General features: G+C 45.2%; 2 protein-coding genes across 2 annotated transcripts; one reads left to right on the plus strand and one right to left on the minus strand.

The window, feature by feature from the left end:
- The first annotated feature begins 4,770 nt into the window (after nt 1-4,770).
- Nucleotides 4,771-5,724, plus strand: LOC103304326 (olfactory receptor 51G2-like). Its single transcript, XM_008161242.2, has one exon. It carries the CDS (start codon nt 4,771-4,773, stop codon nt 5,722-5,724), a length of 954 nt encoding a protein of 317 aa, XP_008159464.1.
- Nucleotides 5,725-15,418: 9,694 nt separating this feature from the next.
- LOC103304333 (olfactory receptor 52P1-like) lies at nt 15,419-16,523 on the minus strand. Its single transcript, XM_008161250.3, has one exon. The coding sequence runs from the start codon at nt 16,521-16,523 to the stop codon at nt 15,522-15,524; it is 1,002 nt and encodes a 333-aa protein (XP_008159472.2). The 3' UTR covers nt 15,419-15,521.
- Nucleotides 16,524-16,993: the final 470 nt, after the last annotated feature.

Here is a 16,993-nt window from a genome sequence, read left to right on the forward strand (position 1 = left end):
CTCCTTTGCTCTTTAGGAGATTTGATTTTTTTTTTTAGAGGGAAGATTTTCTTAAGCCATGAGTCTATATTTAAACTCATGCACTATGAAATGTAGGGATGGCAAATTAACACATGGACCTCTGATAAGCTTAGAACTTTTCAATGGGGAAGTTCAAGGATTGATGCATATAAGAGGTGAGGGAGGAGGTAGGGGTGGTAGATGAGATTGCATAAATCTGAAATTGTATTTCATCTTCTTTGGGAATGAAAATTTTAAGCATTAGTGATATTAATAATCATCATAGCTAGCAGAAAGAAGCAACATAACACAGTGCTGAAGAATGTGGGTTCCGTAGTTAGACTGCTTAGATTTGAACGCTGGCTCATCTACTTTCTTACTTCACAATCTTAGGCAAGTTATCCAACTACTTGGTACCTTAGTTTTTCCATATGCAAAATGGAAATGATAATTATACCCACCTCATAAAGTAGTAAATACTAAAACAACCCATAATAGTTAACATTCATTAATTGCGTATTATGTGCCAGGCACTATTCTAAGTGCTTTGCATGTATTCTCATTTAATCTTTATAATGATCTCAAGAGACAAGTATTATCATTAAAGATTTTAGAGATGAGAGTGCTGAGGAATGGACAGACACATGAGCTTTGGAGTCAAATGAACTGCACTTGAAGCTGGTCTCTTATGCTTACTCTTAATGTGGCCATTGACAGATTTCCACACCTCTCAGGCTGTTTCCTCATCTAAAGAAAGGAGATGGTGCCATTCACCGACTTGGGAAGGAGGGAGACTTCATGAGATAATGGATGTGAAATCTTAGGGTATCTCTGCTTATCATCACATTTTCATAAATGCCTACTGTGTGCTAAACAGTTTGTAGTCTTTCCCATGTCCACACCATTCTGTGAGGTCAGTATTATTGTCCTTTTATTATTATTCTGAAACATGGCAAAAACACAACATTTTGCTGAACTCCTTCTCACCCCTGCAGCATTAGAACAGGGGGAGGAGAATGCCTTTTCCCTTGTATCAGACACTGCAGCATTCTTGGGTCTTGGGTAAAGATGAGTTGTGGAAGGTAACTTGGCCATTGCATCTGGAGGATGAAGGGACTGGTTCTGAGAACTACTTCTTTCAGCAGGTAACCTCACTCTGATCTCAAAATGCTGCATCTGCTTTAGAGAGACATGGGGTTGGAGAAAGGGGAGAAAAAAAACTGGCCTTCAAATGATCTTGATGGCTTATGTGAGTTTCCTTTGCTATCTGTCATTTCCTAGTACCGTGCTTGACACATAACAGAAAGTCAGTTTAGTAAGATAGTGCTGGTAAAAATAATAAAATAATATATTCATTTCTTCAACAAACAGACGTAAATTTGAATGAAGGAAGGCAGATAGAAAAGAGTATATCCTACATGATTGTAATAGGCAAAATTAACCTGTGGTATTAGAAGTCTGGATGGTGATTAACCCTGAGAGGAGGGGTAACTGGAAGGGGTCACAGGAGTTCCCTGGGGCTGACAATATTTTGTTTCTTGATCTGAGTGCTTGTTGCTTTGAGGTAATTCATTCATCAAGCTTTACAATTATAATATGCAGGCTTTGCTGTGTGTATTTTGTACTGCAACAAAAGAGATATTTTAAGAATTATCAAATATGGTAAATTTGGTGAGTAGAAAAATGTCTTCTGAATAGTGTTTATAATGCTTACGAGAGAGGTAACTGAGCAGGTTAGAAATGTAGGATGGACAAGGTCCTTCCCCTTATGGACCTGTTTTAATGATCTCACTTAGACTTGATCCTGCAGCCTAAGGGACCTGTGGGAGTTATGGAACAAAGATATTATAGGAGACATCTTCCTAAAACAAATCTGATCACTGTGTTTCCTCCCTATGCACATGTTCGTTTAAATGTCCACTTTCCTTTTCTCAAGTAGTCTGATCATGATTCAAATGGAAATTTGGACGATACATTTAGAACAATAAAAAGTGACAAAAATGACAAAAGTAGGACAGTTAGGAGGCTGTTATACTAGGGAAATGATGGTGATTTTTTGCTACATTAGTTAACTGGGATGTGAAAGGAGGGAATATTTCAAATATAGATATGGGGAATATGTTACAGGGTGAAAAGAGATACTAGGCGTGTGTGTGTGTGTGTGTGTGTGTGTGTGTGTGTGTGTGTGTGTGTGTGTGTTTCCCCTGGAAATTTCATGGATAACAGGAAAGGAAGCAAAGCCTGAAAGGTATTAGAAGGTGAACTTTGGGGAGAAAATAGGGGAATTACAGTTTGTGGTTCTGTAGGACATTTAATTTACAATGAAAATCAGTGTGAAGATGCTTAGGAGACAAATGGAGATGCAGTCCTGTTGATGAGGAGAGAACTTGTGGAGACTGCAGCCTAACTGCTATGGAAACAGACAAGCGCACTTTGGGGTTCTGGAGCTCATGCTTCTCTGCCTCATTCTTCAGGTGGTGTCCTCGATACCTGTCAGTCTCACCATTCTGCCCACACTGAGGAGAACTTCAAAGTACTTGGGAATGTCACAAAGTACTTGGGGCTATCACAACAGCTTTTATGGTAAAAGAGATGAAAAAGAGATATGTAAGAGGAAGGTGCCTTCAGATTAAGTGTGTCCAGAGAACTGTCTCAGAGGCAGAGTCAGCAGAAAATGTGCAAGCTTTAAGCAGCCAGTGATGTGGATGTGGGATTGAGGAAGAGAGAGTTTAACAAAATTGAGTGCATTTGAGTTTACCAGACTTAGCTTTGAAGAACTCTTGATTACTTTTCCTAATTCAACCCATCTTCATAGGAGAGAAATGTGTCACCATTGAATACATTCAAAGAGCCTGTTAGGGGCCCCAAAAGCATTTCCAGAAAAGAAATACAGAAAATGCTGGTTGCATAATGGTACCAGAGGAAAAACCAACCAGCCTCCACAGAAGATGGTTTTGAAAATACACCATTTGTTTGAGTATCTTTTCTGGAATATTTGTTAACATGTATATAAAACTGTGGAAAACCTGTCTCTAAGAATATTATTATCCTTTTTATTTTTTAAAATACATTTTTATTGATTTCAGAGGAAGGGAGAGGGAGAGAGAGATAGAAACATCAATGATGAGAGAGAATCTTTGATTGGCTGCTTCCTGCACACTCCACACTGGGGACTAAGCCCACAATCTGGGCATGTGCCCTGACTGAGAATCGAACTGTGACCTCCTGGTTCACAGGTCGACACTCAACCACTGAGCCACTAATTATTTCATCTGAGAAGACACTTTGAAGAGATAAGTGTCTTCTCAGAATAAATAATTAGTGGCTCAGTGGTTGAGTGTCGACCTGTGAACCAAGCTTTTGGGTATTGCTTAAGTGAATAAAAGAGGTTGTTTAGGCAAAAGAGAAGATAGGTATTGAGTAGCTGAAGCAATTAAGATAGATCAACTCAAAATTGATTCAATACTACTTATTCAAAGATAATATTAAACTAGCCAGGAAATGGAAGGGAATGGAGTTCCTAAGAGGAATGAGGTTTCTTTCATGGACTAAGAAAGGGTTATGGAGCAACTCTTCTTTTGCAGCCCACACTTAGGGACTTTATAAGTGACTAGTGGCCTGGTGCACGAAATTTGTGCATGGGGGGAGGGGTTCCGTCAGCCCAGCCTGCACCTTCTCCAATTGGGGACCCCTTGGGGGATGTCCGACCGCAATCTGGGACCACTGGCTCCTAACTGCCTCTGCCTGCCTGCCTGATTGCCCCTAACCCCTCTGCCTGCCTGCCTGATTGCCCCTAACCTTTCTGCCTACCTGCCTGATCACCCCTAACTGCCCTCTCCTGCCAGCCTGATCTCGCCCCCAACTGCCCTCTCCTGCTGGCCTGATTGCCCCTAACGGCCTCTGCCTTGGCCCCCACCACCATGGCTTTGTCCGGAGGGAACTCGGACATCCGGAGAATGTCTGGTTGACCCGGTCTAATTAGCATATTACCCTTTTAGTAGTATAAATAGATTATATAGGATAGGATTGCTTAAATGGGGGGGGGGGGGGCTTTTTCAGCAGGAGGAGATGCTCTTGGCAGACAAAAATACATAATCCCTATATCTGGACTGATAGCCAGCCATATGCACTATACTGCCAAACCAGTCATTAAAAAATTGAACCACTTTCTTACACCTTACACCAAACAGCTGTTGCCCTTAAAACCCCTCCTCAGCCCCCACCTTAGGTTCTGCCTTCACAGTTCACCCAGATTAGGTTCTGATTGGTCAGTTTCTATGCCAGCCAGCGTCAAAGGCTCTGCCTCCTAGGCAGCCATTGGCTCCTTGCACTTCACCCAGATTTGGTTCTGATTGGTTGGTTTCTATGCCAGTCAGTGTCTCCAGGCCTATCAATGGGCCTGATCAGAGAGGCAGGGCTGATCAGCAGCCCCAGCGAGGCCAGAGATAAAGAGAGGCACGGCTGCTGGCCAGGCCCATAGCGAAAGAGAGAGGCAAATGCTGATCAACAGCTGTCACTGAGGCTACGGATCAGACCCTGCTTCTCTCTCCCCAGGCCTCTCTCCAGGCCTTATCTGCAGCCCCCTTGGCAGTCAGTGCTGGTTCCAGGCTCCCACAGCTGAGGCAGTTAGTGCTGGGTCGTCCTGACTTCTGGTTGGTCAAGCTTCCAGTCGTTGTGGATGTTATGGACCCTAGGGTTTTATATATTAGGATGATCAAATGAATGAATGCCTCTTACTTGTAGGTTGCACAATCCCTTCCTGGAATCATGATGTTCTCCTGCAACACCAGCACTTATGGTCATTCTACCTTCCTCCTCACTGGCTTTCCAGGCCTGGAAGCTTCTCATCATTGGGTTTCTATCCCCATCAACCTTATCTGTGTGGTTTCCATCCTGGGCAACAGTATCATCCTCTTCCTGATCCGCACAGACCCAGCCTTACAACAACCCATGTACATCTTCCTATCCATGTTGGCAGCCTCAGATCTGGGCCTCTGTGCCTCCACCTTCCCAACTATGGTGCGGCTCTTCTGGCTGGGTGCTCGTGAGCTGCCCTTTGATCTCTGTGCTGCACAGATGTTCTTCATCCATGCCTTCACCTATGTGGAATCTGGTGTGCTGCTGGCCATGGCCTTTGATCGTATTGTTGCCATCCGAGACCCTCTGCACTATGCCACAATTCTTACCCATTCAGCCATGGCCAAAGTGGGGGCTGCCATCCTGGTGAGGGCTGTCGTGCTCAACCTCCCAGGACCCATACTCCTGTGGCATCTGCTCTTTCCCCAGATTAGTGTACTCTCTCACTGCTACTGCCTGCACTGTGACCTTGTAGGACTGGCCTGCTCAGACACCCAGATCAATAGCTTGGTTGGCCTGGTCTCCATACTCCTCTCACTGGGCCTTGACTCCTGCCTTATTGTGCTCTCCTACACCCTGATCCTAAGGACCGTGCTAGGCCTTGCATCACCTGGGGAACGTCTCAAGGCACTCAACACGTGTGTCTCACACCTCTGCATTGTTCTCATCTTTTATTTGCCCAAACTGGGGCTATCTGTATTGCACCGAGTAGAGAAGCATAGCTACCCTGCTCTGGCAGTGCTCATGGCTAACCTGCACTTCTTGGTCCCGCCCTTCATGAACCCCATTGTTTACTGCATCAAGTCTAAGCAGATCCGCCAGGGCCTCCTAAAGCGCTTCCGGGAAAAAAGGATTGATGTTTCCTAGAACAGCAAAAGGACCCAGGTCAACCCAGGCCTTGGGGTGGAGGAAGATTAATAGTGAAGATTTAAATTTTAGGGGTTTTTAATGAATCAGCTCCAACTATTGAGCCCTTTGTGTGGCACAATCAGCTTCTATAATTATAGTTTTTGGCGACTGAGACCATTGGAAAATACATCGAAGTATCATCTTGATAATCTTCTAATTGCTTTATCTGATTAGAGCTGAACTATTTCAGACTCATATATACTGTAACTTCTCCTTGTCAGGGGGACTTAACCACACTAATTGTGAGGATGCATGTGCATATCTTTTTGTGCAGGTACCTCTCTCCTTTTCCACCTGGATTACCACCTCCACCCCCCAAACATTTATTTTTTAAGCCTAAGGAAGAACTGTATTCCTATTATGTATAAATAGACTATATTTACCTTAACACTGGCCTTCTTCTTCCAAATTTAATATAAACCATCTCACATACCAAGAAGTAGAAAAGGGGAGTGGGTAGTGGAAAACTCACAGGACAACATGGTAGATGCAGAATTTATCTAGCACTTATTTGCAGTTCAGGGAGTGGTAGTTTTCTTCTGGTTCTCTTCACATGTGTCTCTATTTATTTTTCTTTTTTTCAATTACCGTTTACATTCAATGTTATTTTGTATTAGCTTCAGGTGTAAAGGATAGTGGTTAGGCAATCATATACTTTATGAGTAATCCCTTTGATATTTCCAGTACCCACCTGGCACCATATATAGTTATTATAATATTATTGACTATAATCCTTATGCTGTACTTTATATCCCTGACTATTTTGTAACTACTAATCTGTACTTATCACTCCCTTCATTTTTTAAAATTTCTTTATTGATTAAGGTATCACATATTTGTCCTCATCCTCCCATTCCCATCCCACACTCCTCCCCATGCATTCCCCCACCCTCCTGTTGTCCTTAACCACTGGTTAGGCTCATATGCATGCACACAAGTCCTTTGGTTGATCTCTCCCCTTTACCCCTACCCTCCCTCTGAGGCCCAACAGTCTGATCCATGCCTCCTTGTTTCTGGGTCTGTCTTGTTCATCAGTCTATGTTGTTCATTATTTCCCCTAGATGAGTGAGATCATGTGCTATTAGAAATACACTTATAAGAACCGAAAATGAGAAAAGCAATAATGGTTATGCTGACAGGCAAATGAATCAGTCTGTAGTGAGTTTCTTTCTGGGCCAACAGTTCTTTTGAGACCCAATTTCAATGTCCACCAGTTCCTTATGTGTACATGTCAGCCATGACATTTCAGTTCTGGATGGTGGAAAAATGGTGGTATCCCTTCATTTTTTTCACACAGTGCTCCAACTTGCCTCCCTGTGTCTCTATTTTGAACTAGAGATAAAATTTGACACTGCCAAGCCTAAAAAAGCTATTCAGTATAATTTCTGGATAGAGCTGGTTTCTCAAGCATCAATGGTAAAGGTGGAATAGCCACTCATGTCCAATGCAGGTGATCTGCTAGGATGTAAGCTCCATGAAACCCAGGATTTAGGGACTATTTTGTTCACTGATGTGTCCCCAGCTTCAAGAACAGCACCTACCATTTACTAGGTACTTAACATATATCTACACTAATAAAAAAGAAACATGCAAATTGACCATCCCTCCACTACGCCCACAGCCAATCAGGAGTGAGTATGCAAGTTAATCCAACACAGATGGCAGCGGCCACGGAGCTGGAGCAAGCAGGAGGCTTGGGTTGCCCCCGGCGATGGAGGAAGCCAAGCTTCCCGTCTGCCCTGTCCTCCACTCAAGGAGGGGCTGGAAAAAAAAAGGAGGGGCTGGGAGCCTGGGTTGCTGGGGGGTGTGGCCAGCCTGAAAATGGCCCTCAGCCCCTTACCCATGCTGGCCACACCCCCATGGAGTAAGAGTCTCCTCTGTGGGGTGTGGCCAGCCTGCAAACAGCCCTCAGCCCCTCACTCAGGCTGGCCAGGCACCCCAGCAGGGACCCCCATCCTGAATGGGGTGTGGCTAGCCTGAAAACGGCCTTCAGCCCCTCACCCAGGCTGGCTATGCCCCCATGGGGTGAAGGTCCCTGCTGGGGGGCATGGTCAACCTGTAAATAGCCATCAATCCCTCACCCAGGCTGGCCAGGCACCCCAGTGGGAACCCCCACCCTAAAGGGGGTGTGGCCAGCTTGAAAACAGCTCTCAGCCCCTCACCCAGGCTGGCCACGCCCCCCCAGCAGGGACTCTCACCTCATGGGGGTGTGGCCAGCCTGAAAACCACCACAGACCCCTCGCCCAGGCCACCCCATGCCCTAAGGGAACTCCCACCCTGATCCGGGACACCCTTCAGGGCAAACCAGCTGGCTGCCACCTGTGCACCAGGCCTCTATCTATACTAATAAAAGGGTAATATGCTAATTAGACTGGGAGACCTTCCAGGAGACCTTCCGGACGTTATTCTAGACAAAGCCATGGTGGCGGGGCTGAGGTAGAGATGATTAGAGGCCAAGAGGGGAGGGCAGTTGTGGGTGATCAGGCTGGTGGGGGGGCTGTTGTGGGTGATCAGGCTGGTGGGGGGGTTGTTTGGGGGTGATCAGGCTGGTGAGGGGGGGCAGTTGTGGGTGAGCAGACAAGCAGGGAGGCCAGTTGTGGGTAAGGAGGCTGTCAGTGGGGGGTCAGTTGGGGGTGATCATGACAGCAGGGGGGGGCAGTTTAGAGTGAGCAGGCCAGCATGGGGGCAGTTGGGGATAAGCAGGCCAGTGGGAAGGGAAGGAGGGGGCGAGCAGGCCAGCAGGGGGGAGCAGTTGGGGGCGAGCACACTGGCACGGGGGGCAGTTGGGGGCGAGCAGGCTGGCAGGCAGAGTGATTAGGGGCAATCAGGCAGGCAGGCAGGTGAGCGGTTATGAGCCAGCAGTCCTGGATTGAGAGAGGGATGTCAGACTGCCAGTTTAGGCCCGATCCCTGTAAACTGGCAGTAGGACATCCTTCGAGGGGTCCCAGATTGGAGAGGGTACAGGCTGGGCTGAGGCCCCCCGCCCGTGCACGAATTTCGTGCACCAGGCCACTAGTTGTTAAATAAATGAGTAGAGAAGATGAAGGAGAAAAAGATCTTTGACAACTGATTCTCAGGGAGGGAGAGGACTGGGAGGTCTGAATGGCTAAAGACTGTGGGGATAACAAGCAGTTGGTAAACTTCAATGGAATGAAGTGAGGTTGGATGTCAGAGACTTTGGGGACAAGGTAAGATTTATATGGTCAAGAAGTCTGTTTCTAAGGGTGCAGCTCAGCAAGGAGCTAATTTTTGTGTGTGAAGCTTTGTCCAAAGCTGCTTCCAGACTTTGAGGAGGACTTTTACCTAGAAACTGAAGGATGTCTCACTTCATCACTAGCATTACCCTTGGCCTGCTCAGTCCTAAAGAACATAAAACATTTCTTGAAGAATTGAAATAGGAATATTCCTGGTAAAAACAACCACTCAAGTTTAGTTGGAAAGGTTGTTTCCCCTATTAGATGTATTTACATTAGCAACCAAAGCATGCATTACTGTATCTATAGTAACTCACAGGACTTTAGAAAGAGGCTATTGCCAACCCTGTGTATCTGAAGGTCACTGATCCTGCCCCTAGAGCCCAAGAAGCAAGGACAACAGATGGTGAGTTCAGAGTTACCTCTTTAGAATATTATCTATATACATAAAAGCCTAAGCGACCGTTAGGACCAAACAACTGGAATGACCAGAACAACCAGAACGACCTGTCGACCAGTCACTATGACGTGCACTGACCACCAGGGGGCAGACGCTCAACACAGAAGCTCACACAACCAACCTCCTGTGGCCAGCCCACTGCCTTTGGCTCCTCCCTTCCCTCCCCCACCCCCAGCCACCAGCCCCCATCAGCCCCTGGTGCTAAACCATTTGTAGAAGACCTGCTTCTGGGTTTGGGTTTTGTACATAGCAGAGCAGCTCCCTCACTGCAATCTATTGAAAGTCAGCCCTCGACACAAGGGTTTGTCTCACTTCCATCCTCTCCCTTCCCTGGGGCCAGCGGTGAGGAAAGGAGGAGTGGGGGAAGCAGGGAACTGCCTCTTCTTCGCCCTTTCCCGGGAGCTGCCCACCCACCAAGGTGGCAGTGCAGTGGCAAGGGAAGGAGGAGATGGGGAGGCGGGGAAGCACACAGTGGCAGGGCAGTGTCGGCGTCCAGCATCCGTTTCTTCTGTGCCCAGCCCGGCGACCATTGCCTCCTCTCCCGACCCCACTGGGGCCTTTGGGCCTCGGGCTTGGATGGGGAACCGGGGGTGGGTGGCGGTGGATGTGACCCCTTTCTCAGGGGAGCTGAGGGCTGGCTCCCTCCTCAGAGCTGGCGGCCTACCGCCCGCGGTCCCTCTCTCCCCCTCCCTGCAACCCTCCATGCACAAATTCGTGCACCTGGCCTCTAGTGTCTAATATTAGCCAACCAAGTTTTCAGTAAATCCAATCTAACTAGCCACTTTGAAGATGAGGTAATTAGAAAAGACAGCTCCTCAGGGCCATAAATCTTGGACTAAACAAGCAACTGCCTTATCCAGGTCCCTCTGTCAACTTCACATACCATCCCAGTAACAAAAAGGTTCTGACCAGGGAACCAGCATGTCCCTCTCACTGAGGGTCCTACCAATCTCTACCAGAAACCCTTGGCTGACATGATGGCATTTGGGACCACAAGCACCCTTGGGAAGTGAAAACAAAACAAAAAACATTGAATACAGGCCCAGAGGCTGGAAATTTCCTCTTTAGAGGGTTAGCAGAATTAAGCTTAGATGTGAGACACCCAGTATAGATTTGTGGGGGTTGTTTGGCTTTGTTGGTTTTGTCCTTTCTCAACAGCAGCTCTGAGCTTGGAGCCTTCTCCTACCCTTAACTCCTACCACCTTACTGTTAGTTATTCCACAGCTTCACTGACCTCAAGGGGCAGGCATCTGGGGTCCATCTGCTCACAACTTTATCTTCAGGGTACAGATGCATCAGTATGTCCCATAATGCCTTCCTCTGCTCACAGACCCAATAACTAGTATCTGAGCCTGACACAAGGGGGCGTTCTGAGATGGTCTCTAAAAAGTTTTACTATCAGTTCAGTCAGTTTAAAGATTATCAGGACATGATATACAGTGGCTTTTAGATTTTGGCATTAGTTTTAAAAAGTGTCTATGTACATGAATCTAAGGCTCCTGCTCTTAATCTTCAAGTTAATCAGACTCTTTCACTCATCCATGCAGAAAACCTGTGTTAAGCAAAATTTTACCTTTGACCTATATCAGCTGTGTGACTTTTAGTTTATTTCATCTTCTCTGAAATTCCATTTCCTTATCTTTACTTTTTTAAAATATATTTTTATTGATTTCAGAGAGGAAGGAAGTGGGAGAGAGAGATAGAAACAACAATGATGAGAGAGAATAATTGATTGGCTGCCTCCTGTACACCCCCTACTGGGGATGGAACCCACAACCTGGGCATACGCCCTTGACCAGAATTGAGCCCAGGACCCTTCAGTCCACAGGCCAACGCTCTATCCACTGAGTCAAACCAGCTAGGGCCATTTCCTCATCTTTATAAAGTGAATACCTGCCTCACAGAGAAGTTATAAAGATTCAACCATATAATGTATATAGAGCACTAAATCCAGCAGAGAGAACCAATTTTAGGTGTTCTTGTGTAGTTATTAGATCAATGCCAGTTTTCCTTATTCATTGCAAGCACCAGAAGGCATTGTTTCTCCTGACTTGTCTAACCCATGCAAATGGGCTGAAATATTGTAAGCCCTTTATGTATAAAATAAATGAATGAGTAAAGGAAAGACTGAATTCCTGGCAAATGGTAAATGCAGATAATTGTATAATTTTTATTGAGCTCAATAGATGGGAGCATTTATTATTATTACCATTATGTATTAGGTAGCTATGTATCAAGTATGATTTTAAGGGTGGCAGAAATATGAAGAACACTGAATGTTTAGTATCAACAGGTCATCTATGTCAAAGTAAATTCCCTGACAGAAAAAGTGTGGGTCTTTAAGAGCAAGAAATGAGAAATTTTGGTGGATGAGCCCAAGCTACTGAATCTTCAATATTTTTCTGAACTCTTCAGGCTGGCAGAAGCACCTTCCTTACCTTGCCAGAGAGAACAGTTTTTCTCTGCCTCACCCCAAGCTGGTGCTTTGCAAGAACATTCGTGTTTTCTTCAAGATCCACTTATCATTGGTTATTGCTTCCAAACCAGGTTATATATTAGAATAGTGTAAGTGGAGAAGTACAATACCTGGCTCTAGAGAAAATAACTCACATGCAAAGAAGATTGTAGACTGTATAAGTATGGTGTGCTTCTTAGTCTTCCCCTACAGAGAAAACCAGAGATCTGTGAACCTCAGTTGAGAAACTTTGTAGCAACATAATAAAATCTCTATACAGATTTTTAGTTCATCAGTTTCTTCCTTTTGCTGTCTTTTCCTCTTCTGACCTTGTATTCTGGGGTGGGTCAGAACTCTGTATACCACTTATGACTTTGGCAAATGTCTCCATTTCTTGGCAAAACTGAATGTAGGCTGTCCTACTTTACTTCACAAGGACATTCTTCTGATTCCAGTCACCAGGACATTTAGTATCTGTTTTATGATTTTGAGATGGCCTAGGTAATTCATCTTACTCATTGCTCCCCATTGCTTCAAAGAATTTATTAGCACCAATGATACCAAACACCTTGGTTATCCAGGAGGACCATGGGTGGGGCAAGGAAGTATAATTACACAGGGGTCGCCACCCAGCTTCCCTTCTGTATATCACAAAATCAAACCACTGTTCCTTTGTGTATAAAATTGAAGAGAGGTTTCTGGTTTGCGTAGACACCAAAGGAAGGGACTATCACTACTTGCTCCTGGGAGAGGTGCAGGAAATGTAACTAAGACCTTTTCTATACAAAAAGAAATTGACAGCCAGTTTGAAATGGAATGGCCATGGCCTGGAGCAAAGAATATCCTTACATGATATTATTCTACAATGTCATTATAATTTTCCCCAGATTTGTGTTACCCCCATTACATATAATAGTACCTCGCACCCTTGGGAGTCAATAAAAAAATCATCTTTTTGGTGCTCAGAGACAAAGGTAACACATCTCTTGATATTTTAGAATTACAACAGGATAATGTACAATTATCCCAAACAAACTTACAAACCAATTCTTTGAATGTCTGGCAGCAATTTAAAAATGACATGAAAGGATTTAATTCCTTCCACTGTGTAGAGGGCCCCCTGGGAAGGCAGTTGAGCATTCTATATTGGCTCCTCTTGCCCTTTTGGCCAAGAGAGACCCTCTTCTCACGGTCCAGTTACCCACAGCTGTTGCCTGAGTTTTCAGTTCATGCCGAGGTTAAAGCATCGTGGTGGCTGGTACTATGGATATGTCTCTCACCCAGTGGGGTGAGCTGGGCCATCCCTGGAGAAGAAACCTGGGTTCCCCAAGATATGTGATCAGTGCCGGGGCCTCTCCAGCCGGTGAGGGGATCCCAAGGCAGGTGCTGGGCATGGAGGCCACGGGGGCATAGATTACCAAGGAGACAGAACTGAACCTCACATCACCCTGCTTGGCCCCGGAGGATGGCTGGTTAGCCAGAGACGGGTAAGATTCTTCAGGGAAGGAACAACCTAAGACAGGCACAGTTGCAGAGGGGACATCAGGAGAAAACTTGGGGGTCAACAGAGGTGGGGCACAGACCCTTACCCCCCCAACTTTTCAGGGGCCTGAACTTTCACCCCTTCTGAGGGAGGTCTCCTGCCCCCATGGCTGCTTCGCTTCCCATGCACAGCTCAAATCGTGACCCAGGTAACAGACAGAGACTTGGATGACAGCAGCTGTCCTCTCACTGCAACAAGACTTGTTTGAGATGTCTTGTACCCATGGTGAGGGGAAGCGGGTTTTTGATATCCAAATCCAGCCTAGTACCAGAAATGCTCAGGGCCTACTCAAGAAGGCAAATAATCCTTTCCACTAATATATACAGGGTAAAATAAGATTGTTGTTAGAGTGTTGAGTTTGACTGTAGAATAGTAGTCAAGTTTTCAGAGTAATTTAAATTGGCTAATTGAAACAAGCGAATATTCTAGAAAATTTGATTGTAATGTACAAAAAGCTGTTCCTAAAGTATTAACAAAAATTTTTAATTGGCAGTTCATCTCATGGTAAAATTGTATAACATGTAATGAACCTAAAGCCATCATATTTTAGTGCAAAAAATTAAAATGTAAAAGCTATTAAGACTACATTATAAAATTTCCAAAAGCCTCCTAATATTTAAATAAAAAAGGGGGTGATAGTAGAAGAATATCATGTAAGGAAAAATATCCTGTAAGTAAATTACATCTAGAAAATTTTTACTTTTGAAAATTAACTTTCATTTGTAATGCTAACAACAAGACACTCATGAAAAACACACATGGTATCAAAACAAGCCAGAGGAAAATCATTTGGGCAAAAAATGAAAAAGGATCCCAAGTCAAATTTATAGAAAATATTCCTTTATTAACTTTTGGTCAAGAATATGTTTGAATATTTTCAGAAAACAACTCCAGGACCATGTGGATTCCTGCAACAGAGAGGAATTGACAGGACTGCTCCAGCCATGAAGACAGAAGAGAAACAGTCCAGAGATGGAAGACGCTGACAACGCCTTGCCATACTAGCAGACAGCAGCTGTGCGTCGCTGAAGGATGCCCAGGACCAAACCAGAGAGGGTCGGACCTGCATCACCACCATTTGTCCACCATCCAGAACTGAAATATCATTGCTGACATGTACACATAAGGAACCGTTTGACATTGAAATTAGGACTCAAAAGAACTGTTGGCCCAGAAAGAAACTCACTACAGACTGATTCATTTGCCTCTCAGCATAACCATTATGGCTTGTCTCATTTTCGGTTCTTATAAGTGTATTTCTTGTATCACATGATCTCATGCCTCTAGGGGAAATAATCAACCACATAAACTGATGAACAGGGACAGACCCGGAGACAGGGAAGCATTGATCAGACTATCAAACCTCAGAGGGAAGGTAGGGGAGGGTGGGGGAAAGGGGAAGAGATCAACCAAAGGACTTGAGTGCGCATGCATATAAGCCTAACCAGTGGTCATGGACAACAGGGGGGTGGGGACATATGTGGGGAGGGGTTTGGGGTGAGAATGGGGGATGAGGACAATTAGGTGATACCATAATCAATAAAAAATATAATAAATAAATAAATAAATAAATAAATAGAAAGAATTTATTAGTAGCAATAACTTATGTAAGCCTATCTAATTACTCTTCTCAATAGTATATAATGTTGGTCCTAGGTCTATTGTAGTTACAAAATAGAGAAAAGTGATGTCCTGAGAAAGGCTTAGACCCCTAATCCCGCTGGAAGAATGCATAAAGAGCAGGTGTCAGAAAGGACCAAAAGAGGATCCTAAAATTGACCCTCAGGTGAGGAGAACAGGTGGGATTGAAGAGATGAGAACAGAACAGAACATGTTATAATGGATCAGTTGGACCAAAATGAAAGGAGGAGAGAGTGCAATGATCCTGACCACAAGGTGTAATTCTTCTTGTATTACAAAGCCATGAAGACTGCAACTAAAAAAGTCACTGAACAGTAGCTTTATTTAGAGTAACATCCTTGATATCAGCAATTTCCAGTGCTAGGAAGACAGAGTTTGACATTTAAGTTTCACTGGTCTCTTAAACATTCTTTCCCAAGGATTAAGGGAAGAGGATAGGGTTCCAGGGTGGGGCTGAAGACTTTATGATGGTGCAGTGCCCCACTTCAGCAGTCGGAGAGCCCCATCCCGGATCTGTTTGGTCTTCATGCCATAGATGATGGGGTTGAGCATGGGTGGCACAACGAGGTAGAGGTCAGCCAGGAGGATGTGGATGTGCTGGGGCACATGCTGGCCAAAGCGCTGTGTGTAGAATGAGAAGAGCCCCGGTGTATAGAAGAGAAGAATGACACCAAGGTGGGAGCCACAGGTGCCAAAGGTCTTAGCCCTTGCCTCCTTAGAGGAGAGGCCTAGCACAGCCCGGAGGATGAGTGCATAGGAGACAGCAATGCAGATGGAGTCAGTGCCCACCACCAGTGTGGCAGCAGTGATGCCATAGATGTTGTTTGGCTGTGTGCCCCCACAAGCCAGCTTCACCACAGCCATGTGTTCACAGTAGGAGTGGGCCACCACTCGGCTACAGTAGCTCAGCCTTGCCAGCAAGCAGGTGAGTGGAGTCATGAGCCCCAAGCCACGAAACACAGCAGCAGCCCCCAGCTTGCCCACAGCCTCTGGCGGCAGAAATGACCCATAGTGTAGTGGCCGGCAGATGGCCAAGTAACGGTCAAAGGCCATTGCTAGCAGGATACCAGATTCTACAGCTGAGAAGCCATGGATAAAGAACATCTGAGCGGCACAGGCTTCAAAGGCAATCTCAGCAGCATTTGCCCAAAAAAGTGCCAGGAGCTTGGGCACAGTAGAAGTGCAGAGCACCAGATCAATGACGGACAGCATGCATAGGAACAGGTACATGGGCTGGTGCAGTGCAGGCTCTGAGCGCACCACCAGCAGCAACACCATGTTGCCAAGCACTGCCAGGGTATACATGGAGCAGAAGGGAAATGCAATCCAAAAGTGGGATGCCTCCAGGCCAGGAATTCCCACAAGCAGGAAGGAGTTTGGGTTCTGATGGCTGTAGTTTGTGAATTGCATGGCCAGGTCAAGGTTAGGTAGTATAGAAGATCTTACTGTCTTACCCTTAGCCATAGGAAGTCTTGACAGGTGAAGGCATTGGGATTTATTCTTATGCTATGGCTGAAATGGAAATAGCAGCAGGAAATATTTGGATTATACAACATGAAAAACATCCAGGATGAGAAGATTGTAGAGCAGTAGGAAATGATGCAAGGCAGGAAGTGAAGTTATCTTTACCAGGGCTCCTTTACATTTGTTTCTAGGGAGTCCTTTACATTTGTGTCTCAATGATATCATGGTTGTAGAATCCTCTCCATGGTAAAGATGAGGGCTAGGAACTCTTAGAGCTTTCTTCTTTCTGCCCGTGAATTTTCTTCTGCCTTTATTTTCTTCTGAATCATCTGACAATATAAGAGTAATATAATTATTAAAGTTCAGGAAGATTGGATGAAAGACTAAAATGTGGCTACTTTTCAAGATGGAAAGATCGGGTCTGAGGAGAAGAGAAAGGAAAGCAGTGAGATTTTGGATGGGTTTTTCAA

This window comes from Eptesicus fuscus, chromosome 13 (assembly GCF_027574615.1).
Source record: "Eptesicus fuscus isolate TK198812 chromosome 13, DD_ASM_mEF_20220401, whole genome shotgun sequence".
Taxonomy (NCBI): Eukaryota; Metazoa; Chordata; class Mammalia; order Chiroptera; family Vespertilionidae; genus Eptesicus; species Eptesicus fuscus.

Excerpts from the sequence above, each read along its gene's own strand:
- LOC103304326 (XM_008161242.2), top strand. The coding sequence starts at position 4,771 with ATGTTCTCCTGCAACACCAGCACTTATGGTCATTCTACCTTCCTCCTC.
- LOC103304333 (XM_008161250.3), bottom strand. The coding sequence starts at position 16,523 with ATGGCTAAGGGTAAGACAGTAAGATCTTCTATACTACCTAACCTTGAC.